The sequence below is a fragment of the Ceratotherium simum genome, chromosome 12 (assembly GCF_057802395.1).
Source record: "Ceratotherium simum simum isolate JZ-2026a chromosome 12, ASM5780239v1, whole genome shotgun sequence".
In the NCBI taxonomy this organism is placed as follows: Eukaryota; Metazoa; Chordata; class Mammalia; order Perissodactyla; family Rhinocerotidae; genus Ceratotherium; species Ceratotherium simum.
Window position 1 is genome coordinate 43,087,529 of NC_141911.1, and position 26,512 is coordinate 43,114,040.

Below are 26,512 nucleotides of genomic sequence, written 5' to 3' on the forward strand. Positions count from 1 at the left end.
AAACCAGATGGGTGACAGCCTTGAGCGAAAAATTCCCCTGCCCTCTGCTCCAGCGAGCTCAGCAAATGAATGTTTTGCCCTTCAGGGCCGCCAGTCTTCAGGGAATGTGGAAAGCCTTTTTTCGTTTCTTTCATAGCCTGGATTTCCTCACTCTCAGACCTTACTTTTAGTCTTGATGCCTTCTAAATGTGGTTTCTGTTGTGCCGCCAGCCGCCACAATAAGGTCACTCACTGTTCAATATTAGCCTCTGGCTTCGGGTTGTTAGGGCTGGTTAAATAGGCAGTGGAGTGAGTGTGTATATGTGTGCAAGTTCATGCACGTCAGAGCAACAGCTTCACAACCAGTAGTAATATTTATTATAAATAACCCTCCTGATCAGTTTTATTCTCACCTTGTGCCCTTTGTCTGATATGTACACAGATTAGCTGGGCCCTAGAGCAGCCTCTCCTGTCAGATCCTTTGGGCCTTTGCCTTTAAGACAATCTGGTAACTCCTAGTGTCAGGAGATATTAATCTGGCTACAGTTTTCAGTACTTTACCCTCTTTAAAATCTTTCAGGAGTTGGCAGGGCTGTTTTAGAGCAGGCATGACCTTGGATTTCCACTCCAAACATGGTTAATCTGCTGGCTCTTGTTTTTATCCTTTCCACGAGAGGTTCTCTTGGAGGGACTGGAAGCATGCATGTCTCTGCGTGGCTTGCAAAGGTCTTGAGGGAGCTGAGATGGAGTGCATAATTATTTGGAAAGCTCTTACATTCTCAGATGTGGGTGGCAGCTATTTTTAGTCCCTAGGAGGCAAATTGTCACTGTTATGCCAACAACACCCTCACATGCAACTTTTTTTCATGCCAATATGGACCAGACCTGTATCCTTTCTGGCCAGTGTTTTACAGTGCGTGTCATTACCTTACTTAGAATTCTCTCCCCAAGATCTTGCTTATGGCTGAATGCCCGCCCGTGTGCTGGGATTTGGGGTTTGGGGGAGAGGAGGTAGAGGGTAGAAGCTAGCAGGGAAAGGGGGGTGAGGGGAGACAGGGAGTAACTCCCCTTCTCAGCTCTGAGAAATAGTGACTTTAGCGTTTATTGACATCAGCCCCTGGCTGAAGGCAGTCTGTTCAAGCAGGATGAAGACCTTAGGGAAATCATAAACAATCTTACTTCTCCAGGCCATATAAACAGCTGGGAAAATCAGGGGCCTTCACTATGATCAGGGAAGATCAAGCTCCAGTTGCATGCCCCTGAGAGACGTACTCTAGAAAAATGTCCTGCTGCCACCTTCACTGATGGGCAGAATAATGGCCCCCCAAAGATGTCTACATCCTAATCTCCAGAACCTGTGAATATGTTGTCTTACAGGACAAAAAGGACTTTGCAGATGTGATTATGTTAAGGATCCTGAGATGAGGAAATTTTCCTAGATTATCCAATATAATTATAAGGATCCTTATAAAAGAGAGACTGCCAAGGGTCAGAGAGAGAGAAAATGTGATGAAGGAAGCAGAGGTTGGAGTAATGTGGCAACAAACCTCTAGAAGCTGGAAAAGCCAAGGAAACAAATTCTCTTCTAGAGCCTCCAGAAAGAATACAGCCCTGCTGAGACCTTGATTTTAGCCCAGTGACAACCATTTCAGACTTCTGATCTCCAAAACTGTAAAATAATAAATTAATATTGTTTTAAGCCACTGAGTTTGTGGTAATTGGTCACAGCAGCAGTAGGAAACTAACACACCCACCAAGACTGATTATGACACCGGTGGGAGGATGCATCACTCTAGAGATCGTCATCTCCCCATCCTCTCTGTCCCTCAGGGATCCTCGGGAGCAGGATTGATGCCACTGTTCCTGGTCACCTGCTACTCTGCTCCAAGGGGCATCCCTCCACTCCTGTGCAGGTGGACACTGTCCTGTCATTGATGTTAGATATCCGTTGGCCTCTTCTACACCAGCCCTGACAGCCTCAGAGCCCTTGATGCTCCACCAAATCCCAGCTCTTTTCCCAGACAAGGGGCAGACCCCCTCTCCGCATAGGATGGCCAACTTCCATAGTTGTCCCTGGAATCAGGGAGGAGGAGGAGGCTTGCTCATTAACATGCACAGCTCACTTTTTGAAATAGATATTTCTGAGTGTCTCCTTCCCACCAGGGAGGACTAGGGTCAGAGAGCCTTGTCGTGCCCAGGAAAGCTTCACTCACGGAGTAGAGGAGAGCGCACACTATGGTTCTTCCCCCGGCTGCTCTTGTGTGGACTTGAGCTCTTCTCCTGCTCACAGCCTCAGGAGCAAGGCCAAGGCCTGGCTGACCCTGCCACAGCCTCCCCTTTAGTCTCCTAAGCTTGCCCTGGAGATAAAGTTCTACTGCTCAACCTCCTGCTTTACCTTCGTTTTCCCTTTCCAGTCCCTGGTTAACTCCTTATCTCATTCTCCCTAGCAAGTTTCTCTGACAATTCCTAAGTACTCAGATGGAAATTCTGTAGGCTGAGAATAAGGTATAAAATTATATTCAAGTATACTAAAATTTTAAATAATGAGAACTCAAGTTGGAATAATTACTGTACATTCTTTTATGAAGAGAAATCAAGAACTTGAAGCATTTTTCATATTATCAATAAAATTCCTTCCTCCTAGGAAGAAGCCAGGTTTACTATGTTGTATATATTTTCAGAAGACATTTTGCATTATTTTAAGAATTTTAGTTCCTGAATGACCCCATTAATTGGACCTTCTGAAGATAAGAGTATTAACATAGTTCCATTCTTTCCACATTTTGTATAAGTATTCTAACATTATGCTGGGAAAAATCAACCAAGCTTTTCTTTGTGCTCTAAATTTGTCCTTTAGTTAATATTATTCCCATATAAATTACTGTTCTTAAATTTCAGTTAGAATATACTTATTTGCTTTAGATTTGGAAAAATGTTTTATTGGTTGCTCAGCAACCCAAATATGTAACTATCTTTTGCCTTCATTAGAATCTTATTTAATGTTGAAATCTTGACATTCAGAGTGGTATGTTTCTATTGAGGAAATGAAGTTTTATGGTTCCAATCTGTTGGAATAGTTCTGAGGCTTCAGAAACTAATGTTTGCAAATGATTTTCCAAATGAAAGTTGTTAATGGGGTAAAGAAAACTATCACTTTGTTTCACTTCACAGTTGTTTACAAAAGAGAAAACAAGTAGTAATTTCTAGAATAAGCAAAGGGAAACAATTAGCACCATATAATGAACACTCTGCATTGGCTGTGAAAGCAGCATATGGAAAGCCTGTGATGGGTGTCACAGGCCTTTAGCTCCTTGATATTTAGAATGCAGTCTGTGGGCATGTGTAAGTCAGTGAATAGAAATTATAGAATTACTGTGCATTAGCAGGGTTGTCTAGAATAACCTAGGTATAATTTGGAAAATTTGAATAAATGCTAAAAAACAGGTCCAAAAGAAAAGAAGAACAATTTTTTCCATTAGTTCTTGACTTTTTGAGGGGAGGGGAGGGGTTGCTGGCCACTGTCTCTTTATACAAATAAGTCAGTGTCTTCAGTCCCGTGTCTAGGGACTGTGGCAAGTCTCTCTCTGAACAAGAAGTAAAAATGTGCTTAATTTCTCTGTTCAGCCGTGATTGGCTGCATCTTTCTGGAATCAGCCTAACTGTCAGCATTTACCTATAATTTGCTTCAAGTACTGTCACCTCCAAAGCCAGATAGTAAATAATTAATAACAAGTCCTCAAGATGTGTGTTTCATGTGGTAAAAAAAAAAAAAAAAAAAAAAGGTGGAAAGATTGTGACTTGGTGCTTCAATTTACACAGTTGTTATAATATTACAAGATAAATGCCCAAGAACTACAATTATTGATATGAATATTTAAATAATTTTGCTTCTTCTAGGAAGCTTAGCCTATACAAAATGACAACATCCATCTGTAACATCATAATTTAACTGTCAGCAATAAGTTACTTGCATCTTTCTAAATGTTTTTAAAACCCACTTATAAGCTGCCACCAACCTCCTTTTTGTCTTGGGTAAGTCTTTAGGCCTCAGTTTTCTCTTTTGCAAAATATGGGGATTGGACTTGGCAGGTTGGTCTCTAGGCGGCTCCCAGAAGTAGAGCGCTGTAGTTCTGCAACTGTGTTTCGTAGCTCTGTCCACATGGGGAAACTCTTCAGTGGTCAGTTTAAAATTGGTACTTTCTTTGGATGAACAGATGAAATAAGCAGAACCAGATGCCATCACCACCACCGTAGTAATAAAGCCGTGTCTTTAAATTCCAACTGGATCCGTGTGACCTTGGCATAGAAGCCTCTCGATCCTGTTTTCCAACAATGATGAGCTAGACGGTTAGGAGTGAAACACAAAGTGACCCTGGAAGCATCACTGACACCAGCACCTGTGTACTCCAGAACTTAGGGCCACTTTGCAATCAACCAGGTTTGGGCAACAATAAGGCTAAACCTCTATGGCTTGAGGTGGCATTGGCAGTACTGTTTTGCTGTTATTTAATATATGTCTACAAAATAAAAATAAAAGATGTTTTTAAAGTTGACTTTAAAGTAAAAGTGCAAAGTGAAGTAAAACTTTCCCATCGTTAGATTACCATGTAAGCTAAGCCCCCAGATGATAGCTGCGTATTGAGCTTCAAGGCATTCGGTCCATTTTGGAGCAGAACAGTGGGTTCCAGGCGGGAAGCGTCTCAGTCTAAAGACAAGCAGAACTGACGTGTCTGGGGAATATAGAAAATGTTGTTGGTGAGCATATGGCAGAGATAGTAGCATTTGGGGGGAAAAATAACAATAGAAATATGGAAAACCAGACAAATGGAAGAACGATGCAATTATTAACCTCAGGAAAAATGAAGAAAAGACGCATAATTGTAACACACTACTCGGCTCTACAATGAACAGTATTTGCACTGAATACTATTGATTCATCCAGGGAGGGATTAGGTGGGGATGGAGGGATGGTAAGGTGAGTGTGAGCTAAGTCCTCATCTACCATGGCAGGATGTCAATAGAAAATGTCCAAAATTGGTGATCCAGGAAATATTAGTATAAACATATCAGAAATGTGGAAGGAAATATGAGAGGAAGTATCAAAAAGAGTTGGTACATCTGAGAACCACTGGTTTAAATGTCTGAGCTTTGCAATACGGAAAGTTTTTTACTAATAGCATAAATTATATTTGAGAATTAATGGGGTTTTTTTCTTTGAGAAAGAATAAAATCATTTCTAACCTTAACCCAGTCACCTAAGCTGGCTAGACCATATTTTCCCTATCTGTAAAATAAAGAAGAAGATGACAACAGGGTACATGAGGAAACCTCCTTCTAGGACCTAATTGCCTGATTCTATGATTCCATTCGAGTCTAGAAAGCTGACATTGGCAGAGTATTTACTTCATTGTTTGGGCAGAGCAAGCTTTGTAGACTTTTAAAGAGGGTAACATTGTTTCTTAAATCATGTTCTGTAATTTACTTTAGGATCAGTGATCTGTTCATGTAAGAGAATAGCTACTTTCCATGAGAAAGTTATATATGCCTTTTCTTTTTATTTTGCTCTTAAGTTTGGCTTCAATATTAATACCAAACCTGTGACGTTTCTTTTAAAATGTCAACTCTTAAGAACGGGGAGTATTATTTCCTTGTCTTAATCTTTTTATACAGCAATGACTTTACCCACGAGGCTAGCAAATAAAAGTTGTGGATAGAATGACTGTACAGTGCTCTCTAATAGGATTATAATATGAACCATATATGTAATTTTAAATTTTTTAGTAGCCACATTTTTTAAAAAGAGGAAAGAGAAACAAGAGAAATTAAATTTAATATTTTTATGTAACCCAATATATCCAAAATATTATCATTTCAACATCTAATCAATGTAAGAATATCTTATTAATATCAAATGTTAATAATTACTAGTGACATTTTTTAACACTAGTTCTTCAAATTCCAATGTGTATTTTGCACTTCAGCACATCTCAGTTCTGATGCTAAGTTTTCATCAGACATACTTGATCTATATTTAGCTTTTATAAAACTTAGCTTTGAAAGGTAGATTCTCATACCCAAGTTGTTTCAAACATACTTAAAAGTTTTCCATTAATTGAACCTAGTAATGGTTTTAAAATTTAAATTTAAATTAACTAAAATTAAAAATTCGACCACTTAGTCATACTAGCTCCATTTCAAGTACTCGATAGCAACATGTGGCTCCTGGCTACCATATTAGATAGCAAGCCTTACAGAATGACTGACACGTTCAGTAATTTCAGTGAATGCTGTTTGCTCAGTATCCAAAGAATATTCTCCTCCCATAAGGGCAGAGATGGGAGAGAAAGATACTTGACTCTCTCTTCAGATAGGTGGTTTCGTTGGTGGTTTTCAGTAGCTATATGTGACTGCAGCTGTCTTCAGGACAACTGGTCATGAGAAAGCATGAAATAAAAGACTCTAGACCTACTTCTGCTGAATGGTTTTTTTTTAATAGTTAAAAAATTGGTGGGGAGAAGTTCATGTTTTTGCCTTTGATGTTTTCTTTCTATTTGTAAATCTATTAAAGAGTGATATTTAGGAAGCAGTGTATGTCACTAAGGCAGGAGCCATTATAGCTAGTATTTATAATCAGAGAATTATGAAGAAAGAAAAGAAGAGAAATAGTTTTTGGCACAGTCTTAGCTTGGGTTGCCCCAGAAGCAGGCATGAGACAAGGATTCAAGTTCAAGCCATTTATTTGAGAGGTGATTACAGGAAATACCAGTTTGGGAATGGAGAAATGTGATGGGGAAGGAAAGGAGCCAATAAAGGGTGTATTATTAAGCAAGGTACCGCTGTGGGTGATGAAGCTTAATCCCGCTGGGGAGCTCTGGGAAATGGTGTGGCAAGCGCCACAGAGTTACACCAGCACAGGGAGGGAGCTGAGGTCTTTACCCACCAACTTCCTCAGCCATTAGTTCAGGACTGCCCTCAGGTGGTGGTAATTCCTCCCCTCTCACACACACAGTGGTATCTAGTGGTCAAGGAAGGCCATTTAAGCAAAGAAGTCCAGATGCTAACAGTTGAAAGTCAGGGCAGTGTGCCCTAAAATGGTGTGGGCTAGGGGATGTGGAAGGGTAATGGACAGCATCTGCTGTGGACTCTTTGACTTACAGTGTAGAATGTCTCGAACAAAGGACAGAGAGGTATATTTCAGATCTGGGGAATTTTTACAAAGTACGTACTCAATTGCCAAACTCTTCTCCTCCTCCTAGACCTGAGATCCTGATAAAATACACCCAGCTCCCCGTGCTGTGAGAACTACTGATGGAGAGCGTAAAGATCAAGGAGCCTCATAGACATTATTCACTTATATGTTAGTCTAAAAACATTTCATAACAATGTTCATCACAACTAGTTACTAGAATTTATGACTCCGCCAAAGGATATGCAGTGTTTTCCACTTCCTTGGAGCTTGAGCTCTGATCCTTGAGAAGCCTGTTTACGATCCACCAAGGTATATCACCAATTTCTGTCCCACTTTTGCTGTGTTTTCTCAATATATTAATAGTTGGTGTTTTAACTGACCTTAATATTATTTGTTGAAATCATTTTACCATAGGGAAACTATGTGGGGATTCCCAGATATCTAGAAACCAAAATAGTAAACTTTAATTTCTTTTAAAAAAGGGATTTTCCATTCTGGACTTTTCATAAAGGGAATTCTGGTGAAACCAATACCAACAACTACACAGGTCAGATAAGGAAGGAAATTCATATGCCAATCTAAGGATGTAAAAATCCTAAACAAAAGGCCAGCAAACTGTTTGGCAATAGATAAAGAACTCATCGTGACAAAGTTAATTTATTCTGGGAATGTGATGTTAGTTCAGCATTAGAATGTCTCCTGATGTTATTTACCACAGAGAAAAACTATATTTTAATCTCAGAGGATACAGAAAACATTAGAAAAAATCAATATAATTTATTTAAAACTTCTAGCAAGCTAGGAACAGAAGTGAGTTTTCTTAACTTGATAAAAGCTTTCTGCAAAATTCTACAGTAAACTTCATACTCTAATTTAAGTCATTAAAACCATTCCCCTTAAAATTAGGACTGAGACTATAATGAATGAAAATGAATAAATTATAGCAATACACATTAACATGAATAAGTACCAACTCATAAAGCTTTACCCCAAAAAAAAGCAAGCCATGGGGCCGGCCTAGTGGTTAAGTTCACATGCTCCACTTCGGTGGCTCGGGGTTTGCAGGTTCGGATCCTGGGCGCGGATCTATGCACCACTTGTCAAGCCATGATGTGGCGGCATCCCACATAAAGTAGAGGGAGATGGGCACAGGTGTTAGCCCAGGGGCAATCTTCCTCAGCAAAAAGAGGAGGATTGGCAACAGATGTTAGCTCAGGGCTAGTCTTCCTCAGACAAAAAAGCAAGCCATGTAAGAATCTATACAACATTTTCCATTTATATAAAGATTGAGACATGCAAAACTAAACAACATATATTTTTAGTGGAACAAGCATGTATGTTAAGCTATACAGAGAAAGAAGAGAATAATTAATGCAAAATTTAGGAGCAGAGGGGGTGGGAGGAGAGAGAGTGCATAGCCATGTGAGGAGCTTTAAAGCTACTGGGCGTATTTTTTTTCTTAAGCTGGGTTGTTACATGTTTTGTTATTATTATCTTTATTCATACATACTGTTATGAACGAAGTAGTTATTAAAATGTGCTAAAATAAGATGATAAATCTGAGAATAGGTGATGTTACAATGTAGTCTTTAACAAATATTTGTTAAATCTAGCGCCTGTGTGAGGCATTGTGCTAGATATTGGCTTAATACCAGCATTTTACATTTGCAATATTTAGTGTGTTTATCTGCATATTTTGTTATTAGGACCAGATTACCTATAGAGCAAATGGGTCAATTATTTGCTTATGTATTATTATGTACTTTATAGAAAAGCAAACTACTCTTCTGTCAAGTTGTGTAATTTGTCCAAGATCAAATAAATAGGAATTAGAAGAGTTGTAAGTTAAACTCATTTCTCATGACCCCCTTCCCCCAATAATTGCGCTTTCCAAATAATGGATGGCGTTGGAATACGGTGAGTATTAAGTTTAATACATTTTATTTATTTATGTGTCTGTCTTTCCCTACTAGACGATGAGTTCTATGAGTAGAGGAATGATGTCTTTTTCATATTTATATTCTCCACTGCCTCGCACAGTGCCAGGTACATAATAATTGCTTAATAAATATTTGTTGAAAAGATAATGAATAGCTGACATTTGAGAACCTGGTGAGAGATTTTAATGCATCTAATAAATATTTACCCAATAAGAGAAGGACAAGGTCTCTTTTATCCTGATGAAAAAAAAAAGAATATAAATAAAAAAATAAAAGGAATTCTCACTTCTAGTTTTCAAAGACTACCAAAGACAACTTGAGTGAATGCTAAAAAGACATAGAGATGAACCAAGTAAAGTAACGAGAGATTTAATAATTATGCAGTGAATTGGGAATTCCAGGTCACTTCTACCAAACAAATAAGCAAAAATTGTGAGAAGAGATGCTTCGTGTGTGTTTCCCTATTCTATGTAATGGTGCCATATAGTACACCATAAATATCTGGAAGTTCGTTAGATCCAAAATATTGTGATTGTTTTTAATTGTAATTCTAAGTTCTTCTCATGCGTTGTTAAAAATAGTCTAGTGGGGAATAATTGATGTGATTTTTTTTTCCCCCAGTAGTTCAAAGCAAAACAAAACACAAATCCATGTTTGCTTTGATTATGTGACTGTTTCAAACTAAAAATTATACGGTTTTTATTTTTCACTACCTTAAGAGAGCAATATGAGTTGGGTTGTTAATTGTTAACCCAGTTCTGATCGTTTATTTCTTTGAAGATTAATTTTCTATTTATCTGCCTCAGAGTTTCCTTTCATTGACCAATGTGAGGTAGAAAGTTAAACCTTTCATTTTGCAGAAATGGCAACTTGCTCAGCATGGGCCTCATGGTCCTCAGCTGTTTGGAGGGGGGATCTCTATAGTATTCAGGTGCTCTAGATTATCTGGAAGCTCATCTTTGTTCCTAGGCCTCAGTGGAAACCAAGGTTGGTATGCTCCTTCCCACCCCCACCCTACCTTTTTGGTCTAAATGCAAGTTCTATACTGTCTGGGTTATTTTAAATAATTATTTGATAATGTCAATGATAATAATAACTATTGATATTTATTGATCACTTACTATGTCCTGAGTTCTTTATATGCATTAACTCATTTAATTGACTAGGTACATTTACTATTAGAGTTTTGGAGATAATAAACCTGAAGGTTAAAGCTTTAGTAAATCTTCCAGGGTCACTCAGCTAGAAGTTATGGTAAATGATTCTGCTATTTAATTTCATTTACTACATTATTAGGAAGAAAGGAATGCTGGGGAATTTTGGTCTCTTGTGATCTCCTATCCTGTGATTCCATTAGTCTGCTTCTTAGACTTACATGTATATTGGCTTTTGTCTTTTCAAATTAGAATTTAAAACATATTATATGTAACCAGAAGGTTCTTTAAGCATGATTATTTGCTCTAATAAAAACTGAGTTATTGTAAAAATCAATTTAGTATTCCATGATTTATTTCAGCATGGACTCTATGATATCACTTTTAACCACTTAAAATTCTCACAAAAACTAGAAGTTATTTTTGAGTCCAATTTACTGAATATGTTCTAAGAAAATGCCACAGGTGGGACTATAAATAAATTACCTTATTTTGTATTTGTAACTCTCCCTACAATTATCACAAATTCATAGAAAGTTCTACACACTTGTAAATCAGGAAAAAAACGTGTCATTGATCATCTCAAATATAGCTAAGGAATCAACGTCAGTGAGTTAAAATTACTATAGCCATTCTAAGGAAAATAAAATTGGCTATCATTAGCATCTGCTTTAAAGATTTTTTGACCTCATAAAGCTTAGTTGTTATTGAGTGTCTGCCTCTGACTGTAATGACAAATCTCCACTTAAGGGATCTGGTGCATAATTCAAATGCACTTCAGTACATCTAGCATTTGACATATTTCAAGTTTTCAGCAAAGCATTGGGGGAGCACAGATTAATCAGTTTTACCCAACATTTCAGGTGAACCTTTAATGTTTTGAGTTTAGCGGTCTTCTGGAGAAATCATGTCAGTGGGTTTGCACTACAAGTTATCATTTTGGTTCCCAAATGAAAAATTTTCACACTCCTAAATTAGTCCTACTATGAATTTGTTTTTGTCCCCTGAAACTATGATTATTGTCCAGAGTAAGATTGTGTTCCAGACAACATTCTTCTCACACCAATACATGGGTTTCAGGAAAGGTACATGGTTCAGGATAGCACTAACCTCTTTCCGGGGTAGAAAAGCTAACAGAACATACTTTGGAGCCATTTGGAATGACCACACATTCATGGCCTAGAATGGCCTTGGAATTATACATGTGAGGCAGACAGCAATAATTTCCCTTGATGTGGACATTCTTTTTGGAAATGTACACAGATGAAAACACTAATGGTGAATTCTAACATGAATTCAAATAAATAAGGTAAAATTAAATTATAGACCACCTAAGAAATTGCATGCAAGTATAATGAGGTTCAGTGATTCAGAAGTCCTGGATTCTTAGAATAATTTTGTTTTGGTCACTAGCTAGTTATGTAATATGGAAGCAAAGGGCAGAAAACTCAGCCCAAACTGCCTTTAGCAGAATAAATGCAAAGTCCAAAGGAATTCTAACTTCAGGTATGGCTTGATCAAGGCTCAAATCATGTCATCAGATTATTTCTGCCCTGATTTTTTGGCTCTCCTCCTTCTGTGCCAGCTCTATTCCTAGTCTTTTCCCCTATGGTGGTAAGCTGCCACAGCTTAGCCTCCTAGATGCTCCTATTTAAGACGAGCAGGAAAAGAAGGCATTTGCTTTCAGCATTGCTTGCATAAAAGTGCTTTGTGCCCTGCCTACACCTGCCCAAGTGACTGTGACACATTGGGAGCACATTTCACTGACAGGATTAGACCTTTGTAGCAGAGGGCACATGTCCTGCATTGTACCAAGAGAAGGGTGGGGCAGAGGCAGTCCTATTCGTGTATTTGGCAGTGGTGAAACCATAATGATACTAATGAAACTGAACATCTATATCATGGCTTTTTTATGGCAGGCCCTGTGCTAAGTGCTTCACTGTGAATTACCTCATTTAATAATAGGACAGGATATTTCCCTCTGATGGGTATGTTTTCTCAGTAGCTCCTGCAGTAAGATCATTAACTGAGAATGTGAGTGGGAAGAGGGTACAGAGGTTTGAGGAGAGATGTAAAGATATGAGGTCATCATTTGGACACAGGGAGAGCGAGTCCAAAATAGAGTAGAACAGGCAATATTAGGTGTTCATTTGAGGAAAGGGATCATAAATTTAAAGTGAAAACAGATAACTTGTGAGATTTTTTCTCTCAGCAGTGTTCACAAGAAGTGGAGGCATAAGAAAAGTGGATTTTCTAGGGCATGTTCTGTGGAGAAATAGAAGAGCAAGAGAGCTAAGAGTGTTGTTAGAGGAGTGCTGATACCCACGGACCATGTGATCTAGGCTGAGCAAGGACAGAAGTGGAGCCAGGAGAGGGCTGATGGATGGGAGGGAAGTAGAGGTGGGTTAATGGGTGGGAAGGTACCTGAGCAAAGAGAGCTAGAAGCAGAGGAAGTGGCATGGGGAAAGTGACATCTTGAAATCGAGATTTCAGAGGTTTCTAGTAGTGACAGGTCCGGAGTAAGTCAATGGGAATGAGTGTCTGAGGAGGACTGGAGGAGACGGTCAGTGGAGAAGAGGAGGGTGAACCACCAACAGGCCAGAGTATTGGGTGTGTTATCCTTGTGAATACGGAAGCTCCAGGCCGAGCTGGGGTCTAAAGGGGGAGATAAAGCAGATGAACAGGAGGTTGGTAGGTGAAGCGAGGAGAGCAGAGAGAAGATTATAAATCCAGGTGGAGAGAATCTCAAAAGATAAGTGGTTTTGGGGGGCCGGCCCCATGGCATAGTGGTGAAGTTGGGCGCACTCTGCTTCAGCGTCCTGGGGTTTGCGGGTTCGGATCCCAGGCGCGGACCTACACCACTGATCAGCCATGCTGTGACAGCAACCCACGTACAAAATAGAGGAAGACTGGCACAGGTGTTAGCTCAGGGCGTATCTTCTTCACCAAAAAAAAGATAAGTGGTTTTTGCAGGAGGATGGAATGGAGCTAGGAGTAATGGTCTTGAAGTAGCAAGATGGAGCATGGACACAAAACCATCTTCTAGCCCTAGGATATGTGGAGTGTGGTTTAATAAAAATTTAAAGAGAAAAAAACTTTTCCCTTAACCATAGTGCAGAGAAAGTAGTGTCCTCGTAGGGCAGCCAGATCAATCACAGCAAGGAGGTGAAGGATCAAGGGGGTGAAGGGATCCTTCCAAGAAGAGGTGACAGCTCCTAGGGAATTTGTGGACCAGAGACTTAAATTTCCGAGAGTCGTAGAGGAAGAGTTGGAGAAGCAGGACGTGGGTAGGAAGTTGGGTTGGATTGGATGATGCACAAAGCAGTGTAGCTATAAGGATCTGTAAGATAATTCCTGACTTAGGAGGCCGGAACGTCAGTGCCTTAGGTAGATGGGATGGGGCCATCTGGGAGGAGGGCGAGCCGTCTATGAGGTTGCAGAGAACCTGCCTGAATGGGAGGAGTTGCTGGTGGTTCTATGGTGCTTGGGGCCCTCTGAGCTTCTTTACATCTCTCCTTAATCTTCTGGAGGAACAAAACCGGGGCCGCCGCCTTGGTTTTTCCCCAAAAAAATTATCGGGCAAAGTAGGTGATTCCTCCAGGGAAACAGGAGCTCACAGATGGAGGTGATGAGACAACTGAGGAGTACCACGTTATTAAAGAAAGTACAGTATGAATAGATACCAGCTGAGAAAGAATAACTGGAAAGATGGACCACAAATGTTAGGTAAGGGAAGAGTCTATGCAGCAGGAGCTAGAAGTTGTTAAAAAAAAAGGGGGGGGGGACATTTAGTATGAAAAATACAATAGTTTAAATAAAGAACACAATAAATGGGGTAAAATGCAGAATGTATACAGCTAAAGATAAATTTATGAGCTGGAAGATCAGCTTGAGAAACTTCCACAAGTCAGCTAGAATGGATAAAGAGAAATTATAAAAGACACAATGAAATACTACTGTATACCTATTAGAATGGCTAAAAAAAAAACAGTGGTAATTCTAAATGCTGGCAAGGATGTTGAGAAACTGGATCACTCATATATTGCCAATGGGAATGTAAAATGATACAGCCACTCAATTTGGCAATTTCTCTTAAAAACCAACCATGCAGGGCCGGCCCGGTGGCTTAGCGGTTAAGTGCGTGCCCTCCGCTACTGGCGGCCCGGGTTCGGATCCCGGGCGCGCACCAACGCACCGCTTGTCTGGCCATGCTGAGGCCGTGTCCCACGTACAGAAACTAGAAGGATGTGCAGCCATGACATACAACTATCTACTGGGGCTTTGGGGGAAAAATAAACAAATAAAATTTAAAGGAAAAAAAAAAAAAAAAACAACCATGCAGCTACCATACATCCTAACAATTGCACTCCTTGGCATTGATCACAGAGAAATAAAAATTTATATTCACACAAAAACTTGTACAGTAATATTCATAGCAGCTTTATTCTTAATAGCCCAAAACTGGAAATAACCCATATGTCCATCAATGAGTGAATAGTTAAACTGTGGTGTACCACATTCCATACCATAGAATACTACTCAGCGATAAAAATGAATGAATTACTGAGACACGCCACAGCTTGGATGGATGTTAAAGGCATTATGCTAAGTGAAAAAAAGCCAATTTCAAAGGGTTACATACTGTATGATTCCATTTATGTAACATTCTAGAAATGACAAAATTATAGAGATGGAGAATAGATAAGTGGACATCAGAGGTTAGGGAAAGAGAGAAGAGAAGGGATTCCTTTGTGGTGATGAAATATTTCAATATTTTAATTGTGGTAGTGGTTATGTGACTCTATATGTGTGATAAAATGTCAGAATTTTACACAAAGACATTTTAAAAATCTGTACGTGCTAAAACTGGTGAAGTCTAAGTCCTATAATCTAGTGAATTATATTGTGCCAATCAATTTCCTGTTTTGATAATGCACTTTAATATGTAAGATTGCCACTACTAGAGGAAGTTGGGGTGCATGGGACCTCTGTGTACTACTTGTGCCACTTATTAGTCTATAATTATTTCAAAATAAAAGGTTTCTTAAACGAGAGGGGAAAAATATAAAAAATATGACAAATAGAAGAGTAAGTGCCACCAACAGGATAATAGGAATCACAGGAGAGAAAAAAATGTAGGAGAAACTATTTGAATGAGTATGGAGACCAATTTTTTAGAATTAAAGAAAAAATGAAATTCCTCAGATTGAAAGTGTTCATGTGCTACCAAGCTAACTGATAAATACTCATAAATAGACATAGTGACATTTAAGAACTTCAAAGACTGTTCTCAAATATAGCTCTAAAAGGTTACAAAGAGGAAGAGAAGATCACTTCCAAAGAACAAGAATCGTGATGACATTAGATCTCGCCACAGCAACAATAGTGTAAGCGCACAGAACCGTCATAAATACATATGCAGTTAACTGTACAAACTGAAAAGGTGAAGCAGCAACTGCCAGAGCGAGAGTTGTATGAGACATTTTGACACACGCCTTTCAGGTGATCAAGCAGACAAAAATAAGCAGAGAGATGGAAGATCTGAATACAATTAATAAGCTTGATCAAAGCGAGATGTCTACCCAACAGCGAATGTTTTTGAATACAACGTTTCTGAGCACAAATGGAACATTTACCCCTCAAAAATGTATTACATGATTAAGTATCAATATCAAGAGGCTATGTTCCTTGACCATAATGCAACAACAACAAAATAATAATAATTACAAAGGGATAACTTTAAAAATCACATATGCTTGGAAACTAAATGCATAATACTAAATAACCCTTGGGTTAAAATGAAATCTTCTCGTTCAGAAATTTTTGATGTCTTTCACAGAAACTTTATTGAATAGTTTTCTTCATATAGGGCTAGTGTTTATTAGGTTTACCCTTAGATATTTTATGACTTCTTCTGCTATAGGGGTAGATAATTTTTTCCATTACATATTCTGGTTAGGTATTACTGGTGTATAGAAAGCTATTCACTTTTGTATATTGATCTTGAATCTTGTATTTTACTGAACATTCTTCTAATTTTAATAGCTAAGTTGTCTTGGCTTTTTTGGGTGGTTGTATAATCCCCCCAATAATGACAGTTTGCACTCTTCCTGTCCAAGATTTACCAGTCTATTTAATTTCTATGTCTCTTTGCGCAGGATACCACATCTGCTTTAAATATTGGCTCATCCTTGTCTTGTTCGTGATTTGAACTGGAAAATTTCTAATGCTTTTTCCCTCCATTTAATGTACTACTTCTGAGAGACACTCTTTATCACATTAAGGGAATTTCCTTATATTTCTCTTAATAAGAATCAGGAATGGGGGCCATCCTAAACATATGACTTCCTTCTCTAAGAAGCTGCCTGCTCCACATCTCTCTATCTGAAGTCAGGGAAAAGAGAAGACAGGATCTGGGGTGTGCATCCTCAGTCCTTTTATGGATAAGACCCTGGAGTAGCAAACATCATCTCCACTCACATCCGCATGGCCAAATATTAATCATGTAGCCACTTCTAGCTGCAAGGGAGGCTGATGATTAGCACTTTTCGCTGGACGGCTTGTGCCCAGCTAAACACTAACGCTGTAGAAGTAAAAGAGATGAGATGTTGGGGGACGGCTAGCTCCACAAGATAATCATATGCTTTATTCCTTTAATTTGTTAATGTACTAAAAAGCGTTGATACATTTTCTAATGTTAAATCACCCTCACCTTCCTAGCATAAATCCCACTTGCCCGTGAAGATTTTTTTACTATATTGTTGGAGTCTTATTTGTGAGTGATTTAGGATTTTTGCATCTGTATTTATTAAAAATATTTTAAATCAATACAGAAAGTGGTAATACTTTACATTTATATGGTACTTTGCAATTTGAAAAATCATTTCACATACATTATCTCACTTCAGAATAGATGATAATCAGGAGCTGACTGTAAAAAAAAGAAAAGGTAGATATTCAGTGTATAAATAGAAAATATCTACAAATGGAAACTGCAGCCTTTTCTTATTATTGCCTAAATTCTAAAGGGCTATCATTGAGACTAAAGTAAAGATTAGGGGAGCGAGGGGATGCAGAGAATTGAAAAAGGATTTTTGCTCACATGAACCTAGGAGGGACATTATCACCCTTCAAAATGCATAGGGAGGAATGGGGCTGCCGGCTCTGTAAATCTCTAGCACTCTGCTGGTGTACTAGGCATTCTATTAATGCAATGTTTACACAAACTGGTTTTGAATTTGTAAGTAAAGGATTTCCTGGTTATTAAATATTCTTTGGCTTTCTGAACTTTTGTTTTGATCCCTTACCTCTCCGCATATGCCAAATTAAATAATGGCAGTTGAGCATCTCCTGGGAAAAGGAAGCAGTGAAAAAACAGGGTACTCCTGCCATTTGTCTGGCGGCCAGATCATAGATGTGCTGGTCACATATTCTCTCACAGGCCTAAAGAGCTTCTCCAGAATACACAATGATCACACAACAGCGATCACTCAGAAGTATAAAGTAGCTTTGGGAGGAAAATAGACGGTAGGCTGGCATAATTTTGCAAAAAGAGGCACTCAATATTAGAGTGACTAGATGTTGCAGTAAACATAGAATTGCCCAAATATCAGGGCCTCTTTGTAGATTTTACCCATACAAAACATGCTATTTGTTAACTTCTTTTCCCTGAGTCTCAAGCCTCTGGTGTATTGTAGGTTAGATACTTAGGGCAGCATTTAACTCTGAGGAGATCCTTCAGCTGGGCTTTCATTGCTGTCTCTCCCCCTCCTCACCCCTACTTCTCCCCCTCCCTCCCTCACACACACCCTTAGAAGCAATTACACTGCAGTATACCTGGGGAGAATCTGCCAGCTTCTTCCTAACACTAGCTGCACATTCCAAAATGAAGCAAAGATCAGGGAATCGTCTGATAACTCACATTGGGGCACATGTCTCATTTAAACAGATTAGATCCTATAGTAGCTTTTTGCCCTGGATTTTGTGCATTGATCAGACTGGCCAGATAATTCATCCAAATCCACTTCACTTTGTACCATTTTGGACACCCTAAGTACCTAAATTCTCAATGACTGTTTCTACTGGAATAAATGCATACACTCAGTATCTCTTCATCATGCACAATATATAGCCTAAAGTGCGTGGAGAAATATCTCAGAATCCCATCCATTTTTTACCATCATCAGCCCTAGAAGTTCATTATGAATATTGAAGAAGAATAAGGTTGAAGTGTGGGTGAATAGACCCACCCCACTACCGTGTTCACTGTTTGTCTTTCCAAGTGGATGTTGTGTATCATGAAGGCACAGTAGTGGTACAGGCAACACAAGTAGTGTAACTAAGCACTTAAGTTTAAAAGAAATGCTTTAAAATAGTTAATTATCCTTTACCCTACAGAAAGAGAAAATGTTGTCTCAGGTCCCTGAAAACGATTGATGAATAGTTTAAAACTTGGTGGATATCCAAAATTTGGTGGCCTGTTTTTAAAATGTTGACCTGGAGTTTGAAACAGGCCGTCCAGTTCCAGAGCCCAACTCTTCGCTGGAGGCTCTACGGTCTCTTAATATAAGTAGTTAATAGGAAAATTGTAGGGGAAATTAGTGAAGGACGAGTTAGGCTACCAGATAGTAAATATGTTAAAAGCTACACAACTAAAATAGCTTGATACAGATTCAGCAAACAATAGATCAACCTCACAATAAAATAAAATCCAAAAGTAGACCCAAATATATTTAGAATTTAGGGGAAAAATAAATTGCATCCTATCTGTTTCCTCTCTGTCCATGACATTATAAGAGCTCAATAAATGTTGTGTTGTTATTAAATCACGTTTAGATTGTTCAAGATTTAAATGTAAAAAGTAAAACTATAAGTTTTCGAAAAGCAATTTTAGATGAGTGTTTCTATCATCTTTGGTGGAGAAGAACTTCCTAAGCAGAGTATCAAAACTGGAAGCCATACAGCCATGTATTAATGAAATTTGACTACTAAAAAATGTAAAACTTATGCAAGTCTGAGCATACAAATTCTTATAAATAACCCCAAGATTCCCTACTCAAAATCTCATTTTTGAGCCTTGAATAGACATGATTAAAAAATGTAAATAAGGAAATCAATTAAGTGAAAAGTTATGACTCTGCCACTACTTAAATATCTATAAAATGGCTCCAGCGCTGGGATGAGCCTCACCAGACCAGATTAGTCCAGTACAAAGAAGATCATATTTCTGTTGAGACAAAACCTGCCAGCAGCCTTAATCCCTCACAAGACCTCAGACCACATGCAGCCCTTAGCCAAAGTAAACATGAAAAGAAAAGGAGTGTTGGACTTGTCAGTAAATTCTGCAAAGTTGAAATTCAAGCCATCAGTGTCAGTAATTCCCAGAAACAACAGCCACATCTAAACACCATGTGGCTTTATGATTTTACAATTGGGTCAATGCAAAGGTTTCAGGAATTTTTAAAAATACGTCATTGAGGGTGCACATACAGACACCTTTGTATGCAGTTAGCTTTTAAAGTATTTATTCAGCTTAAGCGAAATACCATCAAGGAATTTAGGATTGAAAACCTGCATAGAGATCAAGGTCAAGTGAAAGCCTTACGTAGCTTCTAAGAGACTTGTAACACTCTGAGCAAATATAATCTGGGAGTTCCATCCAGCTGACTGGCCTCAGCATGTGGATAAAGCCAGCTTTAAGCAGCTATAGTGGTGTTTAATTTTGTCCTGAATCTACGACATCCTAATTGCAAATTTGCTCCCTTTAATTTGTAGTGACTCCAGGTAATGGGCTATTTCCATGTGGAAGTGGGGCCCATGAAGAGCTTTGCAGGTATGAATTGGGGTGATCCCTAAGAACCTATCCTGGTGAAATCAGTGTTCTAGTCCATGTATCAGCCACAATGACATGTCGACTTGGTTCATTTGGAGCTGGTTTCATATCCTTACTAAAGACCCCCTTGTAGAGGCCCCAAAACTCCTTACCAAGAGGCTGTGCTTCACATAGTGTCATGAAGAACGGGGACAATGACCCAGATAACTCAAACCCAACAAAGTTGCCACTTTTGCTTCCAATTGTTCAACAACAGCAGCATTGTGGTGGGAGTATTCAAGGGTGGAGGGAAAACAATCCTGGAATTATCTGTGCAGCCTCCATCATCCCTTTGCTTGGTGTGAGGATACACGAGGTGTGAAGATGTTTACACTGAATTAGGTAAAATAAATAGTTCTGAGACCACTGTTTTATGTTGGCAAATCATACTAGAGCTCGTTAAGAAACTTTTTTGGGGGTTGCTTTGGGTACTCACTGTAGGGGAAAATTGTCTTGGAAATGATAAGTAGAGATCCATAATTGAGTATTCCTAGTGTCTGTGTGGGGAAAAGAGAGAGAGCTCGCAGACAGATGGCATAAAACTGGACATTTTTACCCTTTTGCCATGGAGTACAAAGTGCCTTTTCTCTTCCCCAAGGGGATCTGTGAAATGCAACATAGAACTGTAAACTGGGCTAGTTGGGAAGGGTCTGCCTTTAACAGACCAGGGTCAACAACGCCTTAGAGAGCTGGAGATAGCGTGATCATGACCTAGCTGGTACCAAAATCATGAATTCAATTTAGGCTCTTTTCTCATAAACAAGACAGCACCGTCCCAGGGTAGCTAAAGAAAGACAAAATCTGACTCTGTTTCTGGCTATTAGATCTTAGAATTAGACCTGGCTATTAGATGTGGCATAAAATTCTCAAAAGTAGTGTCATTATTTGGTTGCATGTTACTTTGTCCAGACATTTCACTATGATTTTCTCCGTCTCTCTTACCCCCATACCCCACCTGCCCCTGTCACAACAGGTGTAGAAGACATCGTGGCAATAATGATTCCTGAGCCAAAAGGGAAGGAGATAGTAAGCCTGCTGGAGAGAAACATCACCGTGACGATGTACATCACCATCGGAACCCGGAACTTGCAGAAATACGTGAGCCGCACTTCGGTTGTGTTTGTCTCCATCTCCTTCATTGTCCTGATGATCATTTCCCTCGCATGGCTCGTCTTTTATTATATCCAGAGGTTTCGATATGCAAATGCCAGGGACAGGAACCAGGTGAGTAGCAAAATGTTAAAAAAAAAAAAAACTTAAAAGTTATTACAAAAGTAATACATATTATTGTATAAACTTTGGAAATCACAGAAGATACCAAGACAAAAACAAAATTACGTCTTATACTGCCACTCAAGATAAACACTGTTAACATTTGCTGTATAGTTTTTCAGATCTTTTCCAAATACACATATTTTGATGTTTTTCTAGTATTCTGTAAAATGGAGGTGCTTTATCTCACATTTCTTTTGCTCCTTTTTTGGACAATTATTTATTTAGGCACATAATAAAGGGAGAAAGGATAAGTGAGCTGAGATTATGCTAACAGTGTCAACATAATTTGGAAAGAGCCAGGGTTTCCTCCTTGTGAACAGAAAAAGAAAAGGAGATAAAAAGATAAAAGCTATTTTAAAAAGCAATTAATTTTGAAACAGATAATGTATACACATGGTATAAAATGCAAGAGGTATAAAATGGCATACAGCGAAAAGTAATTGCCTTCTCATGTCTGTCCCTCGGTTATTCAGTTCCTCTGCCTGGAATATCTGCTCTTTCAGGAATACTTTATGTGCTTACAAACACGTGTGTGTGTGTGTGTGTGTTTAAACAGATGATAGCACACTTAACTCTGTACCCTTATTTCTCACTTCGTCTTGGAGATTAATTCATATCAACACTCAGTCCAAGCTGCCTTCTCATTTCTAATGACTGTATAACTTTTCATTTTCTGCATATGTCACACTTATTAAATCAGCTCCTGTTAATGGACATATTTTCTCCTACCAAAAAAAAAAAGTACACGTGACACTGAGCACATCTGTGAGTATATCTGTAAGGTAAATTCTGGAGGTTTAATAGCTAGGGCAGTGGTATGTGTATTTTAAACTTACTACCAAATTGTGTGCCAAAAAAGTTGAATCAATTTATACATTAACCAGCAATATACTAATACTGTTTATACTAATATACCCAATAATATACAATATAATACATTATATATAATATACAATAATAATAATAATAAACAAATACTGTTTCCCCATATTCTCACCAAAAGATTGTGTGACAGCTTTTTGTTGTGTGCATTTTGATAAGTTAAAAATGGTATCACATTTTTCTTTTTTTTTTTTTTTTAAAGATTTTATTTTATTTATTTTTTCCCCCCAAAGCCCCAGTAGATAGTTGTGTGTCACAGCTGCACATCCTTCTAGTTGCTGCATGTGGGACGCGGCCTCAGCATGGCCGGAGAAGCAGCGCGTCGGTGCGAGCCCGGGATCCGAACCCGGGTCGCCAGCAGTGGAGCGCGCTCACTTAACCACCAAGCCACGGGGCCGGCCCTCACATTTTTCTTATCACAAGTAATGTTGAACATCTTAAATAGAAAAAGTCAATTTTTTTCTATGAAGTATCTGCTTATATTATTTGACCACTTTTCAATTGAGTTGTTGGTCATTTTCTTATTGATGTGTATCAGGTCTTTATTGGTCAAAGAAGTTAACCCTTTTTGTGATGAAGGATTTAATTTTTTCCTCTCAAGTTTTCATTGTGTTTGATTTATCTGTGGTGCTTTTTGCCATGCAGAAATTTTGGAGTTTTATGTAACTGAATTTATCAATCTTTTTATATAGAGCCTGAGTTTTTTATGATAATAAGATCTTCTACAGCCCAAGACTACAGAAAAACATTTTGTCATGTTTTCATCCACTACTGTTATTTCACTTTTATGATTAAATCTTTAATCTATAGAGAACTTATTTCAGTGTAAAGAACCAAGTGGAGAGCCAATTTTTTTTTTCAGATAGCCTACCTATTTTTGTAACTGGTATTTATTGAATAATCTTTTCCCCTCATATGCAGTACCCCCATTTAGCATATATTAAATACCCATATGTATTTGGTTCTATTTCTATGCTCTCTAAACTATACCTTTAACGTATCTATTCATACTCCAGTAAAATACTATTTTGAGTACTTGAGCACTGTAATATGTCTGATATATGTTTGTGCTAATCTTCCTTTATTGCTCTATCTTCACTTTTTTTCATGTTGATTTTTATATAAATTTAGAATCACTTTTACCTAGTTTTTTAATTTATAGAATAATATAGAAGGCATTTATAACCTTTTGATATTGAATTTTCCTATCCAAGTATGGTTTATGTTTTCCTTTTACTCAGCTATTCTTTTCATCCCTTAGTAACATTTTAAAATATTATTTAATCTTTCACATTCTTCTTCTGTTTGTTCCTAGGTATTTAATCATTGTGTTGCTATTATAAATGAAATCTCCTTTTTCATAGAGGAAGGGTTTTGATTTTTATATGTTAATTTTGTAAATTTTTTTATAATTTGTATATAATTTAATAATTTATAGATTTTTATAACTTATAATTTTGAATTATTATAATATGCCTATTATTATTACCTTAACAATAATGGTTATATTATATAGTAGTTATTATATATAGGCATTTTGTAAGAGCTCTATATTTATTTACATGCTAATCCTCTTAATAACCCTATAGTAGATAATTTTATTGTCCCCATTTTACAGAGGAGGAAACAGAGAGATTAAATAACTTGCTCAAGATCACACAGCTAGTTAGCAATACAGCCAGTAATTGGACCAAGCAGCAGGGCTTCAGAACCCATGATCTTAACCACTACATTATAGTATTTGTGATTGTTTATATTGGTTTATCAGGATTACATTAATAATATGCAGTTAGTGATAATTTACTTCTTTCAAACTTTAAACCTCTTATTTTTCCCTCTTATCTAATTTCATTGGCTTATACCTCCAAAATCAACTAAGGTAATAGTGAACGTATTCGCCTTCATTCAGTATTTAGTAGGAACATCCTGAATTTAATGGAATTGTTTTTATCATTTCACCATTTTATTATTTTCTCATGCAGTCTTCTAGGTTGAGATATATATTTTATCATGTTATGTAAATGTCAACTTAGTCCTATTTTATTCAGAGTTTTTAATCAAGAATGGATGTTTAGGGGCTGGCCCAGTGGCATAGCGGTTAAGTGCCCACGCTCCACTGCGGCGGCCGGCGTTTGCCGGTTCGGATCCCGGGCACACACCGACACACCGCTTGTCAAGCCATGCTGTGGTGGCGTCCCATATAAAGTAGAGGAAGATGGTCATGGATGTTAGCCCAGGGCCAGTCTTCCTCAGCAAAAAGAGGAAGATTGGCATCGGCTGTTAGCTCAGGGCTGATCTTCCTCACAAAAAAAAAAAAGAATGGATGTTTAACAAACGCCTTTCAACAGCTATGGTCTGAGTTTTTTCCTTTGATCTATTAATGGAAGTGGATTATATTAATGGATTTCCCAATATTGAACCATCCTGAATTCCCACTACGTATTATTCCTCTAACATGTGCTGGATTGTATTTGTTAGTATTTTATTTAGTATATTATTTATTTTTTACCTTGATATTCAGATGTGAGATTTGTGCATAGTTTACATTCTTATCTTGTTTAGTAATGGTTATACTGGCTTTGTAAGAAGAATTTGCAAATTTTCCTCTATTTTCTGTAGTCTAGAGCTGCGGTTTCCAACATAGTAATCACTAACCATGTGCGACTATTTATATTTAAATTAATTGTAATAAAATAAAATTTAAAATCCTGTTCCTCGGTCACACTAGCCACATTTAAGTGGCTAACATATGGCAGTGCGTATATAGGACATTTCCATCATCACAGAAAGTCCAATTGAACAGCCCAGCACTAAAGCATTTTAAATAGCGGTGGAATTAGCTGGTTCTTAAAGTGTTAGTAGAAATTTTCCATAAACCAGTAAGCTCTGAGTTGTTGTTTGTTTTAGGAGAATGGCTCTTAGATTTGTTTTATTTATCGTATGGCAATTGGTCTGTTTAAATTTTCTATAGCTTCTGGAATAATTTTTTAAAACATTGTTATTGCTTTTTTCTGATTCTCAAAATGATACATGCTCATTCCAATAAATTTTGGCAATCATAGAAAAATGCTAAAATCACTTATCACTCCACTGAATTGTTAACAATTGAGTATATTACCCTTCAGGTTTTTTAACCCACTATATATATATTCAGTAAATTGTCGTTGTATGTGTGTCTATGTACGTGTGAGACACAAGCACATACACATGTAAGTTTTGTGTTCTATTTTTTGTAAAATGGTAAGCATTTCTCCCTGTTATTAAATAATCTTTGAAACATGATTTTTAGTGGCTACATAGTAGGCAAGTTTCACCACTTACCAAAAGTGGGCAAGTTCATCTCTTTATGCTTTAGTTTTCTAAACTAAATGAGAATGTACCTTCCTCTTATGGTTATAGTGAGAATTAAATGGGTTAATGTATATTATTTTTTAAAGCCTCTGAACTTTTTTTTAAGCTCTCAATGAATGGTACCCATTACATCTATCATATAGATTCCTTGATGATCACTTACAAATCCAACTTTGCCACTTTTATTGAATATTCTGGAACTTAAATGGACACTTACTACCAGTTAGACACAAAGCAGTGAAGATAGATAATAGAACTAATATGTTCAGTTCCACTGGTTCCGAAGGGTTACTTATGAAGAAACTATACATACATATATATATATATATATATATATCAGTTATTGCTAAGATACTCAGCTAATCTGACCATGATAAATAGAAATGATAGCCTTATAGTTCTGAGTATATAGACAATCTAAGCAATCATTAGACAGCTGAGGCAAAGATGAAATTTTAAGCTTGAATTAGTTGAGTCATTATTTCAATCACTAATTCCCTTGTGCAGGTAGGTGTAGGTTGCATGTCTGTCTAGGCATATGCATGCTCTGTGATGTATGCGAAAAGCAAATTGGAAGTGGATGGTATGGAAGTGGTTCATGGGGTTAAGTTTTGTTTTTTTTTTGTAAGAAAGATCAGCCCTGAGCTAACATCCATGCTAATCCTCCTCTTTTTGCTGAGGAAGACCGGCTCTGGGCTAACATCCATTGCCAATCCTCCTCCTTTTTTTTCCCCAAAGCCCCCCAGTAGATAGTTGTACGTCATAGTTGCACATCCTTCTAGTTGCTGTATGTGGGACACGGCGTCAGCATGCGGAGAAACGGTGCGTCGGTGCGTGCCCGGGATCCGAACCCCGGGCTGCCAGCAGCGAA

The 26,512-nt window shown here is 37.9% G+C and overlaps 1 protein-coding gene across 1 annotated transcript in view; it reads left to right on the plus strand.

Annotated features, from left to right (window-relative positions):
• RNF150 (ring finger protein 150) overlaps nt 1–26,512 on the plus strand; it is a 243,064-nt gene that overhangs the window by 127,227 nt on the left and 89,325 nt on the right. Inside the window, exon 2 of the mRNA XM_004426471.3 lies at nt 21,107–21,357. Within this exon, the coding sequence (XP_004426528.1) occupies nt 21,107–21,357 (251 nt within the window). The remainder of the gene's footprint in view (nt 1–21,106; nt 21,358–26,512) is intronic.